The sequence below is a fragment of the Amphiura filiformis genome, chromosome 13 (assembly GCF_039555335.1).
Source record: "Amphiura filiformis chromosome 13, Afil_fr2py, whole genome shotgun sequence".
NCBI lineage: Eukaryota > Metazoa > Echinodermata > Ophiuroidea > Amphilepidida > Amphiuridae > Amphiura > Amphiura filiformis.
This window is the reverse complement of record NC_092640.1, coordinates 46,331,351-46,349,184: the sequence shown is the minus strand read 5'-3', so window position 1 is coordinate 46,349,184 and position 17,834 is coordinate 46,331,351. Positions and strand designations below refer to the sequence as shown.

General features: G+C 40.0%; 2 protein-coding genes across 2 annotated transcripts in view; both read right to left on the bottom strand.

The window, feature by feature from the left end:
• Positions 1 to 16,843, bottom strand: part of LOC140167719 (uncharacterized) — a 31,147-nt gene extending 14,304 nt beyond the window's left edge. Inside the window, exons 1-4 of the mRNA XM_072191014.1 lie at positions 11,269 to 16,843; positions 3,634 to 9,816; positions 2,592 to 2,723; positions 1,128 to 1,255 (exon numbers count right to left, since the gene is read on the bottom strand). Of these exons, the coding sequence (XP_072047115.1) occupies positions 1,128 to 1,255; positions 2,592 to 2,723; positions 3,634 to 9,816; positions 11,269 to 16,843 (12,018 nt within the window). The remainder of the gene's footprint in view (positions 1 to 1,127; positions 1,256 to 2,591; positions 2,724 to 3,633; positions 9,817 to 11,268) is intronic.
• LOC140168728 (uncharacterized) lies at positions 9,847 to 11,233 on the bottom strand. The gene is made up of 2 exons (XM_072192138.1): positions 9,920 to 11,233; positions 9,847 to 9,867 (listed from the first exon to the last, which is right to left on the bottom strand). Exons 1-2 carry the CDS (start codon positions 11,231 to 11,233, stop codon positions 9,847 to 9,849), a joined length of 1,335 nt encoding a protein of 444 aa, XP_072048239.1.
• Positions 16,844 to 17,834: the final 991 nt, after the last annotated feature.

Genomic DNA, 17,834 nt, shown 5'->3' with positions numbered 1-17,834 from the left:
TCTAACAGGTATACAAACCAAACGTGAACTAGTTACAGCTACTAAGATATAGAGTATGACGTATTAACGACAATGGCGATGAAGATGACAATCGACATACACTGCAGTCAAAGAAGCTTTTCGTAACGAGTACATGAGACCCCCAGTTTCCCATAAATACCATTCAAAACCTAAGGGACCGATCGTTATTTACGGCAGGGGGGGATGGGTGTTTTGGCAAATATATCGACAAAAAATTTCGCGTTTCCCCCTTGCGTCCGCTCAAAATGTTCGCGTTCCCCCTTGTTTTCCCAATTTTCTCCATTTAGAATTTAACAATCCCCCCTCCTGGTTCAACTAAAAATATCAGGTTCCCCCCCTCAAGACCACAAAAAATTCGTGTTCCCCCTAAATTTACCCATTCCCCCCTGCCATAAATAACGATCGCCCCCTAAGAGCCCTAGTGATATTGCTGCTTTAAGCCCTCCTTCGTCACATACCGTATTTAATGGGAACTTGCATGCATCGGGAACCATTTTAGGGTCTTTTGCAAAAGCATGATGCATTTTGGTGATTTGGTGACAGTAATTAACTTTTGTTTTGATTGGTTTTCCTGACAAGCATTGCCTTCAAAACAGGTCAGTGGCCTGACAGCATTTTTTAATTTAGATACTTTTTCCTGGATGTTCAAACTAAATTAATTAATGCATAACTAATGTACTCGAAGTATATGATGTATAATGTACTCGTGCAGATGCATTCGTCAAGATAATCGCGCTTGTCAATGACATGGAGTTATTGCATTTAGCTCCCGAGCCTCTCGAGCAATAACTCACGGACGAACTTGCGGCTTATTCCGTCGAGCACAAAACGAAAATACCTAGACGGAGTGACAACCTTTGGGGATGATTGATACCCAAAATGGTGCGACGCAGAAACATCACACAATTCACCTCTGTCCAAAAACACATGATACTAAACGGATATCCAGATCATGAATAATTCACTTGGTTACATATATACCCCGGGATTTATACACCTTGATCTCGATATTAATTACTATACATTGTACTGCGACAACATACACGTACATACACGTAGGCTTACAATCTATTATATTAAAACATTTTGAAAGCGATTCTTCTTACCGAACGAGACACTTCAGCCGCTAGCTGTTGGTATTCCGGGCTATTAGGGTCATTCAATGTGTCATCAAACTCAATCGGGTTTCCATCTATTAGCAGAATTCGCAAACTCCCATCAAACGTATAAGCACCTACATGATATAATGACGAATAACTGACTGTTATATTTGGCCTATAAATGATGATTCATTTTATCAAGTATCACGTATTTTCGGCCATGACAACAAAATATTTGTTTCATTAACTTTGTCACGTCAGCATTGCAAAAATCTATAAAATAAAAATCAACCTTGTATTAACGAGTTGAATATTAAACGATATTTTCCAGAAATACAATATTTCATTATATTCCCAGGTTCAGCGAAGAGCCCACGTGCTATTGACTCGTCACAAAAAACGCCCGATCTTATTGGCTTGTAAATGCATATTTAATTGCACGGTAAATGATAATAATATTTATTGATTCATATTGATTTCGAAGAATATTTGATCGATTTCATTGTTTGCCACCTGTGTATATAGCCGTTTGTTAAATCTCGGCTTTATAATTAATAGAGAAGTTGCGATTTCCAAACGCTGTGTTCGTACACCCGTCGATCTATTCAAAACCGGAATTCCAAAACACTCTCCTGTATCGAAGCAATATTTGGGAAGCATTGAAATATAATTAATTTTAATCAGCATGTTAACATTGGTTTTTAGTCAAAATCAAGAGCATGCTGTATTGAAGTAGACATAAGAGCCGAAGACCACAAAATTCCAAGTGTTTCGCCCCTTGTTCGCACAATCCAGCTTTGAACCGAGACAATGCTCGCCGTCCGCGTATAAACGCACGGTCTACGCAGGACTTTAATATGTGACATCGCAATCTCTCTAATAAGAAATAGTTATTTGAGAGCTAAGCGCTGCCCAGCAAACACAAAACGTTTTTAACATTGTTCGCAAAAGGTTAGAAAAAGTTAGCAGAAAACGTTTAAATGTACATAACAGCACATATTTCTAAAATGACTCCAAAAGTAAAAGATTGATAGCATAAACTATACATTTAAAGATTTGTGATCAGACGAGTAATTTGGTTTATCTTTCAACAACAATGAACGAGATCGGAGCATTTTCAAATTTTTACCCCTTTATATATGACCTTGGGTCACTATGGGGTCAAATTCAAAATGAATCCATATCTTAAAATCAACATTTTACCTTGTGACGTTATGTGGAAACTCTCATGCTTCTAATAAAAAGTGTATGATATGGCTCCCACTTTGAGAGATTAGCAGATGTACTAGTACTCTGATGAACTATAATTTTATCAACTGATAGAGTTTCTCGAAAAGGAATAATCCATGAAACAATCCCCTAACACATAACATTGACCAACAAAAATGAACACATAAATAATTTACGATAAAACACTACAATTTTACTTGTACTCAAAAACTATAGTAGTTGATTGATTTTAGCACCTACTTTCACAGGTTCCGTTTGCATCGTGCCTGTACAGACTGGGGCGACAATCACACAAGTATCCATCCGCAAGGTCAAAACATAGTTCCGTAAGGTCATCACACTCTGCCGATCCTGTTTCACATTCATTGATAGCTATATAGACACGAAAAAAAAGTAAAAATAATGAAATTTGTCAAGCAATTTGTGATAAATATTATAAGAAGCAATCAAAGAAATAATCATCAGTAGTTTATGACAATCTTATTACCATGATTACCGCAACGCTTCACTGTAGCATTACCGTGATCATGAAGTGAGACTAGTCTTTATAGTGACAGATATCAAACCTAATTGGAATCTCGAACTATCAATCTCAAAAATGAAAATGTAAAGTATGCTTTAAGGCACAGGTAACGTAATGAGCTATTCCAGTTGAAATCCATACACCCCGTCATCTTCCACACAGGAGTGTGAATTTCAATTGGGGTTCCCTGAATGGGTTATTCCATTTGAAATATACGCCCGCTATGTGGGAAATTAAGGTCGTGTCTTCCATAGGGGGTGTATGGATTTCAACTAGGAGCAAATTAAACTAACATTCAGAGGTAGACGAAGGAATGCTTAATTTTGATCATGTAGAGCTCAGACGGCGAAAGTTTTAGTCTGAAAGAAATGGAATTCCTTTATCACCTTCCCCAGTGTACACATTGATCGGTCACATGTCATTGAAATCGATCACTTTACTTGAGTTTAATTAATTTTATTTAACCTATGTTTTTAGTATCATTCTAAGACATAAAGTTAAAACCCACTGCAAAGAACAGAGATGTCTGCGACAGAAAGGGTTTATAAAGGTTGAGACTATAGTATTACCCGAGGATCTATGCCGAAATTATTGAAATTCTTCATGCAAGATAGTCATGATAGTGAAATACGCACGCTCTTATCCATTTTTTCTAACTTAAACTCGGGGGCTTTAAAGCCAATCAAGCATATTGACATCCATTTCATACCAGCATCTTGTACTTTGCACTCGGTTAATCGGTTCATGAAATTGGCTCACCCATTTTAGTAGTAGACATTACTTCTGTGTGGATATCTGCTGTGGTTTCTGCAATTGTTGTGTTGGTCACATCTGTCACCGTACCATCTTCAGTGATATCTCTTCCTGTTGACGCTGTCATATCTGTAGTTGTAACGCCCGTTACTCCTTTACTTGTTGTCATCGATGTTGTTACATTTACAGCGTCATCCGTTACGTTGCCTGTTACATCTGTTACGGCCGTCAAAGATGCCGTAACATCAGTAACTCGATCCGTTGTAACATCTGTAGTTGTAACGCCCGTTACTCCTTTACTTGTTGTCATCGATGTTGTTACATTGATAGCGTCATCCGTTACGTTACCTGTTACATCTGTTACGGCCGTCAAAGATGTCGTAACATCAGTAACTCGATCCGTTGTAACATCTGTAGTTGTAACGCCCGTTACTCCTTTACTTGTTGTCATCGATGTTGTTACATTGATAGAGTCGTCCGTTACGTTGCCTGTTACATCTGTTACGGCCGTCAAAGATGCCGTAACATCAGTAACTCGATCCGTTGTAACATCTGTAGTTGTAACGCCCGTTACTCCTTTACTTGTTGTCATCGATGTTGTTACATTGATAGCGTCATCCGTTACGTTACCTGTTACATCTGTTACGGCCGTCAAAGATGTCGTAACATCAGTAACTCGATCCGTTGTAACATCTGTAGTTGTAACGCCCGTTACTCCTTTACTTGTTGTCATCGATGTTGTTACATTGATAGAGTCGTCCGTTACGTTGCCTGTTACATATGTTACGGCCGTCAAAGATGCCGTAACATCAGTAACTCGATCCGTTGTAACATCTGTAGTTGTAACGCCCGTTACTCCTTTACTTGTTATCATCGATGTTGTTACATTTACAGCGTCATCCGTTACGTTACCTGTTACATCTGTTACGGCCGTCAAAGATGCCGTAACATCAGTAACTCGATCCGTTGTAACATCTGTAGTTGTAACGCCCGTTACTCCTTTACTTGTTGTCATCGATGTTGTTACATTGATAGCGTCATCCGTTACGTTACCTGTTACATCTGTTACGGCCGTCAAAGATGCCGTAACATCAGTAACTTGATCCCTTGTAACATCTGTAGTTGCGGTTGTTAAAGATGTTGTCATATTTGTTACATAGGTCGGCGTTACATCTGTAGACGAGGTTACATTGGTAACTTGATCGGTTGTGATGTTTACTACATTTGTAACTGCTGTCATCGATGTTGTAACTTGATCAGTTGTAGTATCTATTACATCAGTTACTGATGTCAAAGTTGTTACATTTGTAGATTCAGTTCTAGCGCCTGTAACATTTGTTACGACATCTGTGAAAGTTGTTGTTACTTGATCAGTTATAGCATCAGTTACGGTTGTCATATTTGTTGGGATGTCTGTTACCTGAGTTGTTACATTTGTAGGTTCAGTTCTAGCTTCTGTTACATTAGTTACGACATCTGAAATATATGTTACATTTGTAACTAGATCGGTTATAACATCTGTTACTGTTGTCAAATTTGTCGGAAGGTCTGTTACGTTATTAGTTATTGCATCTGTTACATCTGTTACCGTTGTAATCAATGTTGTAACACTGGTAACCTGAACTGTTGTATTATCTGTTACATCGGTTACTGATGTAAAATAAGTTGAATTTGTAGCTTCAGTACTAGCGTCAGTTACATTCGTTACAGCTTCAGTAATAGTTTCGGTTCCATTGGTAACTTGATCCGTTGTTATGACATCTGTGAAAGTTGTAGTTATTTGATCAGTTATAGCATCTGTTACGGTTGTCAAATTTGTTGGAAGGTCTGTTGCATTTGTTACGGGTGTAATAAATGTTGTTATATCGGTAACTTGAGCAGTTGTATTACTTGTTACATCGGTTACAGGTATCAGCGTTGTTACATTTGTAGCTTCTGTTACATTAGTTACGACATCTGTAATATATGTTACATTTGTAACTAGATCGGTGATAACATCTGTTACTGTAGTCAAATTTGTCGGAAGGTTTGTTACATTATTAGTTATTGCATCTGTTACATCTACTACGGTTGTAATCAATGTAACACTGGTAACCTGAGCTGTTGTATTATCTGTTACATCGGTCACTGCTGTAAAATAAGTTGAATTTGTAGCTTCAGTACTAGCGTCAGTTACATTCGTTACAGCTTCTGCTTCTGTAAAAGAGGTTACATATGTAACTTGATCAGTAATAGTCTCTGTTATGCTTGATACTGATGTTAGAGTATCTGTCATTTTATTAGTTACGTCTGTTATATCTGTTACACCTGTAACAGATGTTACATCAGTAGCTTGATCTGTATTAGACTCTGTTATATCTGTAACTTCTGTCAACGGTGGCGTAACATCTGTACCTTGAACTGTGGTATTATCTGTTACATCGGTTACTGCTGTCAAAGTTAATGTATCTGTTACTTCAGTAGTAGTGTCTGTTACACTTTTTGTTATATCTGTGAAATATGTTACATATGTAACTTGATCGGTTATACTATCTGTTCCAACTGTCAATGATGTTGGAAGATCTGTCACCTGACTAGTCATAGTGTCTGTTACTTCTGTTAAAGCTGTCAGTGATGTAACAGTGGTAGCTAAATCTGTTCTAGATTCTGTTATATCTGTAACGGCTGTCAACAAAGTTGTAACATCGGTAACTTGATCCGTTGTAGTGTCTTCCACATCTGTTACACCTCCAATGGATGTTGCCTCTTCGGTTACTTGATCAGTTGTGCTTATTATACCTGTTACAGTCGTCAAATACGTTGTTGAGTCCGCAGTACCATCAGTTTTAGTATCCGTTACATCTGCTACTGTTGCCAAAGATGTTGTAACACCTGTTGTTTGATCAACGGTAAAGTCTTTTATATCTGTTGTTGCTGTTATAGTAGACGCCTGATTAGTTGTCGTGTCTATGTCTGTTGTAGTCGTTAAATAATTTGTCATACCAGTAGCATTTTCAGTTAAACTGTCTGTTGCATTTGTGTTTGTCGTCAAAGTCGTCGTAACATCTGTAAAATGATCAGTTGTAGTGTCTCCTACATTTGTTACAACTGCCACAGATGTTGCTTCTTCAATTACTTGATCAGTTGTGGTGTACATTATACCTGTTATTGCCGTCAAAGATGTTGATGCATTAGTAGCACCATCAGTTGTAGCGTCCGTTGCATCTTCTACTGTTATCATGGATGTTGTAACAGCTACATCTGTTACACCTCCTATGGATGTTGCTTCTTCGGTTACTTCATCGGTTGTAGTCTTTATTATACCTGTTACAGTCGTCAAATGTGGTGTTGTGTCTGTAGCACCATTAGTTATAGCGTCCGTCCCATTTGCTACTGTTGCCAAAGATGTTGTAACGCCTGTTGTTTGATCAGTGGTAGCGTCTACTTTTTCAGTTGCTGTTGTTAAAAATAAAGTTATATCTGAAGCTTGATTAGTTGTTGTGTCTATGTCTGTTATATATGTTACATAATTTGTTATATCAGTAATATTTTCAGTTGTATCGTCTGTTGCATTTGTATTTGTCGTTACAGTTTTTGTAACATCTGTAACTTGATCAGTTGTAGCGCCCTCTACATCTGTAACTACTGTAAAAGCTGTTGTTTCATCAGTTACTTGATCAATTGTAGTATACATTATATCGGTTACTGTTGTCAAATGCATTGCTGCATCCGTAGTACCATCAGTTGTAGTGTCCGTTACATCTGCTACTGTTGTCAAATATGTTGTAATACCTGTTGTTTGATCAGTGGTAGCGTCTTTTATATCTGCTGTTGCTGTTATATCAGACACTTGATAAGTTGTCGTGTCTATGTCAGTAATTGTCGTTAAATATTTTGTTATACCAGTAGCATTTTCAGTTATACCAGTACCATTTTCAGTTGTCCTTGCTGCTTCTGAAGTTGCCAAAGCTCCACTTGTGGATGCCAATTTCGTACTTGCTTCGGTACTAAGTGTCTCTGTTGATTCTATAGATGCTTCAGCTTCAGTTGTCGCTGATGATTTGGCAGTTGCTTCGGCTGTCGATCCTGAATCTGTAGTTCCAGTGGTTTTGGATGTTTCTGCTGGTTTTGTATCTACTTCAGATTCAGTTGTCGTTGCTGGTTCTATAGTTGCCTCACCTCCAGTGGTCGTTGCTAATTCTGTAGTTGCTGCAACTTCAGTCACCGCTGGTTTTGTTGTTGCCATAGTTTCAACTTCAACATTAGTTGTCGTTGCTAGTTTTGAAGTTGCCTCACCTCCAGTGGTCTCTGCTAATTCTGTGGTTACAAAAGCTTCAGCTGTGGTTGCTGATTCTGTAGTTGCTTCAGCTTCAGTTGTTGTTGTTGCTGATTCTGTTGTTGACAAAGCTTCAGCTGTAGTTGCTGATTCTGTAGTTGCTTTAACGTTAGTTGTCGTTGTTGGTTCTGTTGTTGTCAAATATTCGGTTGTCGTGGCTGACCCTGTAGATGCTAAAGCCTGTTCAGCTGTTGTTGATGATTCTGTAGTTGCTTCAGCTTCAGCAGTTGTTGCTGATTCCGTTGTTGCCAAAGCTTCCACTGTCGTTGCCGATTCTGTAGTTACTTTAGCGTTAGTTGTTGCTGCTGATTCTGTTGTTACCAAAGCTTCAGCTGTGGTTGCTGATTCTGTAGTTGCTTCAGCTTCAGTTGTTGTTGCTGATTCTGTTGTTGCCAAAGTTTCAGCTGTCGTTGCTGATTCTGTAGTTGCTTTAGCGTTAGTTGTCGTTGCTGGTTCTGTTGTTGTCAAATATTCGGTTGTCATGGCTGACCCTGTAGATGCTAAAGCCTTAGTCATCGCAACTAGTTCTGTAGTAACACCAACTTCAGTTGTCAGATCTGATTCTGTAGTTACTTCAGATTCCGTTGTCGTTGCTGATTCTGTAGTTGCTTCAGCTTCAGTTGTTGTTGCTGCTGATTCTGTTGTTGCCAAAGTTTCAGCTGTCGTTACTGATTCTGTAGTTGCTTTAGCGTTAGTTGTCGTTGCTGGTTCTGTTGTTGTCAAATATTCGGTTGTCGTGGCTGACCCTGTAGATGCTAAAGCCTTAGTCGTCGCAACTAGTTCTGTAGTAACTTCAACTTCCTCTGACAATTCTGTAGTTACAAAAGGTTCAGCTGTCGTTGATGATTCTGTAGTTGTTTCAGCTTCAGTTGTTGTTGCTGATTCTGTTGTTGCCAAAGTTTCAGCTGTCGTTGCTGATTCTGTAGTTGCTTTAGCGTTAGTTGTCGTTGCTGGTTCTGTTGTTGCCAAATATTTGGTTGTCGTGGCTGACCCTGTAGATGCGAAAGCCTTAGTCGTTGCAACTAGTTCTGCAGTAACTTCAACTTCAGTTGTCAGATCTGATTCTGTAGTTACTTCAGACTTGGTTATCGTTCCTGATTCTATAGTTGTTTTAGCTTCAGTTGCCTCTGACAATTCTGTAGTTACGAAAGGTTCAGCTGTCGTTGATGATTCTGTAGTTACTTCAGCTTCAGTGGTTGTTGCTGATTCCGTCGTTGCCAAAGCTTCAGCTGTCATTGCCGATTCTGTAGTTACTTTAGCGTTAGTTGTTGCTGCTGATTCTGTTGTTACCAAAGTTTCAGCTGTCGTTGCTGATTCTGTAGTTGCTTTAACGTTAGTTGTCGTTGTTGGTTCTGTTGTTGTCAAATATTCGGTTGTCATGGCTGACCCTGTAGATGCTAAAGCCTTAGTCGTCGCAACTAGTTCTGTAGTAACACCAACTTCAGTTGTCAGATCTGATTCTGTAGTTACTTCAGATTCCGTTGTCGTTGCTGATTCTGTAGTTGCTTCAGCTTCAGTTGTTGTTGCTGCTGATTCTGTTGTTGCCAAAGTTTCAGCTGTCGTTACTGATTCTGTAGTTGCTTTAACGTTAGTTGTCGTTGTTGGTTCTGTTGTTGCCAAATATTCGGTTGTCGTGGCTGACCCTGTAGATGCTAAAGCCTTAGTCGTCGCAACTAGTTCTGTAGTAACACCAGCTTCAGTTGTCAGATCTGATTCTGTAGTTACTTCAGATTCTGTTGTCGTTACTGATTCTGTAGTTGCTTCAGCTTCAGTTGTTGTTGCTGATTCTGTTGTTGCCAAAGTTTCAGCTGTCGTTACTGATTCTGTAGTTGCTTTAACGTTAGTTATCTTTGTTGGTTCTGTTGTTGTCAAATATTCGGTTGTCGTGGCTGACCCTGTAGATGCTAAAGCCTTAGTCGTCGCAACTAGTTCTGTAGTAACTTCAACTTCAGTTGTCAGATCTGATTCTGTAGTTACTTCAGACTCGGTTATCGTTCCTGATTCTATAGTTGTTTTAGCTTCAGTTGCCTCTGACAATTCTGTAGTTACGAAAGGTTCAGCTGTCGTTGATGATTCTGTAGTTGCTTCAGCTTCAGTGGTTGTTGCTGATTCCGTCGTTGCCAAAGCTTCAGCCGTCATTGCCGAATCTGTAGTTACTTTAGCGTTAGTTGTTGCTGCTGATTCTGTTGTTACCAAAGCTTCAGCTGTGGTTGCTGATTCTGTTGTTGCCAAAGTTTCAGCTGTCGTTGCTGATTCTGTAGTTGCTTTAGCGTTAGTTGTCGTTGTTGGTTCTGTTGTTGCCAAATATTCGGTTGTCGTGGCTGACCCTGTAGATGCTAAAGCCTTAGTCGTCGCAGCTGGTTCTGTAGTAACTTCAACTTCAGTTGTCAGAGCTGATTCTGTAGTTACTTCAAATTCGGTTATCGTTCCTGATTCTATAGTTGTTTTAGCTTCAGTTGCCTCTGACAATTCTGTAGTTACGAAAGGTTCAGCTGTCGTTGATGATTCTGTAGTTGATTCAGCTTCAGTGGTTGTTGCTGATTCCGTTGTTGCCAAAGCTTCAGCTGTCGTTGCCGATTCTGTAGTTGCTTTAGCGTTAGTTGTTGCTGCTGATTCTGTTGTTACCAAAGCTTCAGCTGTGGTTGCTGATTCTGTAGTTGCTTCAGCTTCAGTCGTTGTTGCTGATTCTGTTGTAGCCAAAGTTTCAGCTGTCGTTACTGATTCTGTAGTTGCTTTAACGTTAGTTGTCGTTGTTGGTTCTGTTGTTGCCAAATTGTCGGTTGTCGTGGCTGACCCTGTAGATGCTAAAGCCGTAGTCGTCGCAACTAGTTCTGTAGTAGCTTCAACTTCAGTTGTCAGATCTGATTCTGTAGTTACTTCAGACTCGGTTATCGTTCCTGATTTTATAGTTGTTTTAGCTTCAGTTGTCTCTGACAAATCTGTAGTTACGAAAGGTTTAGCTGTCGTTGATGATTCTGTAGTTGTTTCAGCTTCAGTTGTTGTAGCTGATTCCGTTGTTGCCAAAGCTACAGCTGTCGTTGCTGATTCTGTAGTTGCTTTAGCGTTAGTTGTTGCTGCTGATTCTGTTGTTGCCAAAGCTTCAGCTGTCGTTGTTGATTCTGTAGTTACTTTAGTGTTAGTTGTCATTGATGATTCTGTAGTTACCGAATCTATGATTGTCGTTGCTGGTTCTGGAGTAAGTTCAGCTTCAGTTTGCGCTGCCAATTCTGTAGTTGACAAAGGTTCAGCTGTCGTGACTAATTCCGTAGTTGCTGCAACTTCACTTGTCATCGCTGGTTCTGTTGTTGCCAAAGTTTCAACTTCAGCATTAGTTGTCGTTGTTAGTTCTGAAGTTGCCCCACCTCTAGTGGTCTCTGCTAATTCTGTGGTTACCAAAGCTTCAGCTGTCGTTGCTGATTCTGTAGTTGCTTCAGCTTCAGTTGTTGTTGCTGATTCTGTTGTAGCCAAAGTTTCAGCTGTCGTTACTGATTCTGTAGTTGCTTTAACGTTAGTTGTCGTTGTTGGTTCTGTTGTTGCCAAATTGTCGGTTGTCGTGGCTGACCCTGTAGATGCTAAAGCCGTAGTCGTCGCAACTAGTTCTGTAGTAGCTTCAACTTCAGTTGTCAGATCTGATTCTGTAGTTACTTCAGACTCGGTTATCGTTCCTGATTTTATAGTTGTTTTAGCTTCAGTTGTCTCTGACAAATCTGTAGTTACGAAAGGTTTAGCTGTCGTTGATGATTCTGTAGTTGTTTCAGCTTCAGTTGTTGCTGATTCCGTTGTTGCCAAAGGTACAGCTGTAGTTGCTGATTCTGTAGTTGCTTTAACGTTAGTTGTTGCTGCTGATGATTCTGTTGTTGCCAAAGCTTCAGCTGTCGTTGTTGATTCTGTAGTTACTTTAGTGTTAGTTGTCATTGATGATTCTGTAGTTACCGATTGTATGATTGTCGTTGCTGGTTCTGGAGTAAGTTCAGCTTCAGTTTGCGCTGCCAATTCTGTAGTTGACAAAGGTTCAGCTGTCGTGACTAATTCCGTAGTTGCTGCAACTTCAGTTGTCGCCGCTGGTTCTGTTGTTGCCAAAGTTTCAACTTCAGCATTAGTTGTCGTTGTTAGTACTGAAGTTGCCCCACCTCTAGTGGTCTCTGCTAATTCTGTGGTTACCAAAGCTTCAGCTGTGGTTGCTGATTTTGTAGTTGCTTCAGTTGTTGTTGCTGATTTTGTTGTTGCCAACGTTTCAGCTGTCGTTACTGATTCTGTAGTTGCTTTAGCGTTAGTTGTCGTTGTTGGTTCTGTTGTTGCCAAATATTCGGTTGTCGTGGCTGACCCTGTATATGCTAAAGCCTTAGTCGTCGCAACTAGTTCTGTAGTAACTTCAACTTCAGTTGTCAGAGCTGATTCTGTAGTTACTTCAAATTCGGTTATCGTTCCTGCTTCTATAGTTGTTTTAGCTTCAGTTGCCTCTGACAATTCTGTAGTTACGAAAGGTTCAGCTGTCGTTGATGATTCTGTCGTTGCTTCAGCTTCACTTGTTTTTGCTGATTCTGTTGTTGCCAAAGCTTCAGCTGTCGTTACTGATTCTGTAGTTGCTTTAACGTTAGTTGTCGTTGTTGGTTCTGTTGTTGCCAAATATTCGGTTGTCGTGGCTGACCATGTAGATGCTAAAGCCTTAGTCGTCGCAACTAGTTCTGTAGTAACACCAACTTCAGTTGTCAGATCTGATTCTGTAGTTACTTCAGATTCTGTTGTCGTTGCTGATTCTGTAGTTGCTTCAGCTTCAGTTGTTGTTGCTGATTCTGTTGTTGCCAAAGTTTCAGCTGTCGTTACTGATTCTGTAGTTGCTTTAACGTTAGTTGCCGTTGTTGGTTCTGTTGTTGCCAAATATTCGGTCGTCGTGGCTGACCCTGTAGATGCTAAAGCCTTAGTCGTCGCAACTAGTTCTGTAGTAACTTCAACTTCAGTTGTCAGATCTGATTCTGTAGTTACTTCAGATTCCGTTGTCGTTGTTGATTCTGTAGTTGCTTCAGCTTCAGTTGTTGTTGCTGCTGATTCTGTTGTTGCCAAAGTTTCAGCTGTCGTTGCTGATTCTGTAGTTGCTTTAACGTTAGTTGTCGTTGTTGGTTCTGTTGTTGCCAAATATTCGGTTGTCGTGGCTGATCCTGTATATGCTAAAGCCTTAGTCGTCGCAGCTAGTTCTGTAGTAACGCCGCCAACTTCAGTTGTCAGATCTGATTCTGTAGTTACTTCAGATTCCGTTGTCGTTGCTGATTCTGTAGTTGCTTCAGCTTCAGTTGTTGTTGCTGTTGATTCTGTAGTTACTTTAGTGTTAGTTTTCATTGATGATTCTGTAGTTACTGATTGTATGATTGTCGTTGCTGGTTCTGGAGTAAGTTCAGATTTAGTTGTCACAGCTGATTTTGTAGTTGCTTCATGTTCGGTTGTCGTTGCTGATTCTGTAGTTGCTGCAACTTCAGTTGTCGCCGCAGGTTCTGTTGTTGCCAAAGTTTTAACTTCAGCATTAGTTGTCGTTGCTACACCTCCAGTGGTCTCTTCTAATTCTGTTGTTGCCTCACCTCCAGTGGTCTTTGCTAATTCTGTAGTTGCTGCAGGTTCTGTTGTTGCCAAAGTTTTAACTTCAGCATTAGTTGTCGTTGCTAGTTCTGAAGTTGCCTCACCTCCAGTGGTCTCTGCTAATTCTGTGGTTACCAAAGCTTCAACTGTGGTTGCTGATTCTGTAGTTGCTTCAGCTTCAGTTGTTGTTGCTGATTCTGTTGTTGACAAAGCTTCAGCTGTCGTTGCTGATTCTGTAGTTGTTTTAGCGTTAGTTGTCGCTTCAGTTGTTGCTGCTGATTCTGTTGTTGCAAAAGCTTCAGCTGTCGTTGTTGATTCTGTAGTTACTTTAGTGATAGTTGTCGTTGATGATTCTGTAGAAGCCGAAATTATAATTGTCGTTGCTGGTTCTGGAGTAAGTTCAGATTTAGTTGTCACAGCTGATTCTGTAGTTGCTTCGGGTTTGGTTGTCATTGCTAATTCAGTAGTTGCTTTAAATTCAGTTGGCTCTGCCAATTCAGTTGATGCCAAAGCTTCAGCTGTCGTTGCTAATTCTGCAGTTGTTTTAACTTCAGTTGTCGCCGCTGGTTCTGTTGTTGCCGAAGTTTTAATTTCAGCATCAGTTGTCGCTGCCGGTTCTGTAGTTACCTCACCTTCAGTGGTCTCTGAAAATTCCGTGTTTACCAAAGTTTCAGCTGTTGTTGCTGAGTCTGTAGTTGCTTCAGCTTTAGTTGTTGTAGCTGATTCTGTTGTTGCCAAAGCTTCAGCTGTCGTTGCTGATTCTGTAGTTGCTTTAACGTTAGTTGTTGTTGTTAGTTCTGTTGTTGCCAAATATTCGGTTGTCGTGGCTGACCCTGTAGATGCTAAAGCATTAGTCGTCGCAGCTGGTTCTGTAGTAACTTCAACTTCAGTTGTCAGATCTGATTCTGTAGTTACTTCAGACTCGGTTATCGTTCCTGATTCTATAGTTGTTTTAGCTTCTGTTGCCTCTGACAATTCTGTAGTTACGAAAGGTTCAGCTGTCGATGCTGATTCTGTAGTTGCTTCAGCTTCAGTTGTTGCTGATTCTGTTGTTGCCAAAGCTTCAGCTGTCGTTGCTGATTCTGTAGTTGCTTTAACGTTAGTTGTCGTTGTTGGTTCTGTTGTTGCCAAATATTCGGTTGTCGTGGCTGACCCTGTAGATGCTAAAGCCTTAGTCGTCGCAGCTGGTTCTGTAGTAACTTCAACTTCAGTTGTCAGATATGATTCTGTAGTTACTTCAGACTCGGTTATCGTTCCTGATTCTATAGTTGTTTTAGCTTCTGTTGCCTCTGACAATTCTGTAGTTACGAAAGGTTCAGCTGTCGATGCTGATTCTGTAGTTGCTTCAGCTTCAGTTGTTGCTGCAGATTCTGTTGTTGCCACAGCTTCAGCTGTCCTTGTTGATTCTGTAGTTACTTTAGTGTTAGTTGTCATTGATGATTCTGTAGTTACTGATTGTATGATTGTCGTTGCTGGTTCTGGAGTAATTTCAGATTTAGTTGTCACAGCTGATTTTGTAGTTGCTTCATGTTCGGTTGTCGTTGCTGATTCTGTAGTTGCTGCAACTTCAGTTGTCGCCGCTGGATCTGTTGTTGCCAAAGTTTCAACTTCTGCATTAATTGTCGTTGCTACACCTCCAGTGGTCTCTTCTAGTTCTGTTGTTGCCTCACCTCCAGTGGTCTTTGCTAATTCTGTAGTTGCTGCAGGTTCTGTTGTTGCCAAAGTTTTAACTTCAGCATTAGTTGTCGTTGCTAGTTCTGAAGATGCCTCACCTCCAGTGGTTTCTGCTAATTCTGTTGTTACCAAAGCTTCAGCTGTGGTTGCTGATTCTGTAGTTGCTTCAGCTTCAGTTGTTGTTGCTGATTCTGTTGTTGACAAAGCTTCAGCTGTCGTTGCTGATTCTGTAGTTGTTTTAGCGTTAGTTGTCGCTTCAGTTGTTGCTGCTGATTCTGTTGTTGCAAAAGCTTCAGCTGTCGTTGTTGATTCTGTAGTTACTTTAGTGATAGTTGTCGTTGATGATTCTGTAGAAGCCGAAATTATAATTGTCGTTGCTGGTTCTGGAGTAAGTTCAGATTTAGTTGTCACAGCTGATTCTGTAGTTGCTTCGGGTTTGGTTGTCATTGCTAATTCAGTAGTTGCTTTAAATTCAGTTGGCTCTGCCAATTCAGTTGATGCCAAAGCTTCAGCTGTCGTTGCTAATTCTGCAGTTGTTTTAACTTCAGTTGTCGCCGCTGGTTCTGTTGTTGCCGAAGTTTTAATTTCAGCATTAGTTGTCGCTGCCGGTTCTGTAGTTACCTCACCTTCAGTGGTCTTTGAAAATTCCGTGTTTACCAAAGTTTCAGCTGTTGTTGCTGAGTCTGTAGTTGTTTCAGCTTTAGTTGTTGTAGCTGATTCGGTTGTTGCCAATGCTTCAGCTGCGGTTGCTGATTCTGTAGTTGCTCTAGTGTTAGTTGCTAGTTCTGTAGTTGCTAAAGCTTCTGTTGTCTTTGCTAGTTCTGAAGTAGCGAACGTCTCATTTGGAGTTGCTATTTCTGTCGTTGATCCTTCTGTTGACAAAGTTACTTCTGTAGTTGCTAAATCGTCTGTCGGCGTTAATAATTTTGAGGTTGCAAAATGTGCTTTAGTTGTTAAAGCTTCTGTACTTGCTATATCTTCTCTTGTCGTTGCTAGTTCTGAAATTGCTAATGTTTCTATTGTCGTTGCTCGTTCTGTAGTTGCGAACGTCGCATTTGGAGTTGCTAGTTCTGTGGTTGATCCTTCCGTTGACATAGCTACTTCTGTAGTTGCTAAAGCTTCTGTTGTCATTGCTATTTCTGTATTTGCTAAAGCTTCTGATGTCGTTGCTAGTTGTGTTGTTGATAAAGCTTCTGTTGTCGTTGCTAGGTGTGTAGTTGGTATAGCTTCTGTTGTCATTGCTAGTTTTGTAGTTGCTAAAGCTTCTGTTGTCGTTGCTAGTTCCGTATTTGCTAAAATTTCTGTTGTCGTTGTAATTTCTGTGTTTGATGTTACTACTTCTGAGATTGCTAAAGTATCATTTGGGGTTGCTAGTTCTGTAGTTGCTAAAGTATAATTTGGAGTTGCTATTTCTGTAGTTGTTAAAGTGTCATTTAGAGTTGCTGGTTCTGTAGTTGCTAAAGTCTCATTTGGAGTTGCCAGTACCGATGTCGTTTCTAGTATTGTAGTTGCTAAAACTTCTGTTGTCGTTGCTAAATCTGCAGTTGCTAATGCTGCTGTTGTCGTTGCTTGTTCTGTAGTTGTTAAAGCGTCTGGTGTCGTTGCTTGTGTTGTTTCTCCCATGACACCTATAAAATAAGCAACATTGTTTGGTTCCATAGTGTTTCTTGGTGAATGTTATGAGCCCATATGCCACATTGGAATGATGAGTCGTATGACGGGTAATGTTGTAGGTTACTTCAATGACTTAATAGCTCCCTGTGTGACGACAGTGAATGATGGAAGAAGACGTATTGAGTTTGCTATCAATAATGTTCGTTGTGTGATGAGACGTCAAATGCAATCTTATGTTCATGACACCAGACACCAATAGATACATTTTCTATTGATGTTAACAAAATGATGTTATAGGCTTTTATATGTCCGTATCGTGACACGGTTGAGAGGTTGTAGATGTATTACTCAAAATACAGAAGTAGCGACATTGGTGACAACAATAACCAAGGTTGAATGTGGACACCAGAATCGATGAACAGAGTTGATGACAATAGTCAAACATGGAACAGACGTCACCATACGCAACAGAGAGTGGGTCCTCTTCGGTATAACATTAGGAATCTAATGAACCCGTTTGCCATTATTACTGGTCCCTTTCAGAACTATTTTTTCCCAAAAAGCAGGTGCATGTGAAATGGTGTGTTGGTGCCGGGTGGTTGTGTTGGTGGTGGTGAGGGTGCAGCGTGGGGGTGCGTGGGGTGTGTGTGTCTGTTTTATTTTTTGTTTTGTTTTGCAAAATGGTTGTAATAAGTAAAAATAATTGCTCAGCATAACGAGACGTAACAAACGCTACCACTGATCAAGTTACAGATGTTTCAACAACCGTGACGACAAGAATAAGGGAAATTACAACATAGATGACAGTTTAAGTAAATGAAAGATAATGATAGTATAAAAGATAAAGAATATGTAACTGTGACATCCCATCGATGAAACGGCATAGCATATGGATGTTCTAAAGTCGTACTACACCCCTTGATAAATTGGTGACTATTTTTGCATTTTTCTCAAAAAATAATAACACTGGTAACAAAAGTTATGTATATTATAGGGGCAATATATCCAGTTACTACACTGGAATTTCAGTGACTCA

Excerpts from the sequence above, each read along its gene's own strand:
- LOC140168728 (XM_072192138.1), bottom strand. The coding sequence starts at position 11,233 with ATGACAAGTGAAGTTGCAGCAACTACGGAATTAGTCACGACAGCTGAA. Across the intron at positions 9,868-9,919 it reads GAACGATAACCGAGTCTGAA|TTGCGACGACTAAGGCTTTA; the intron begins GTAACTACAGAA and ends CTACAGAACTAG.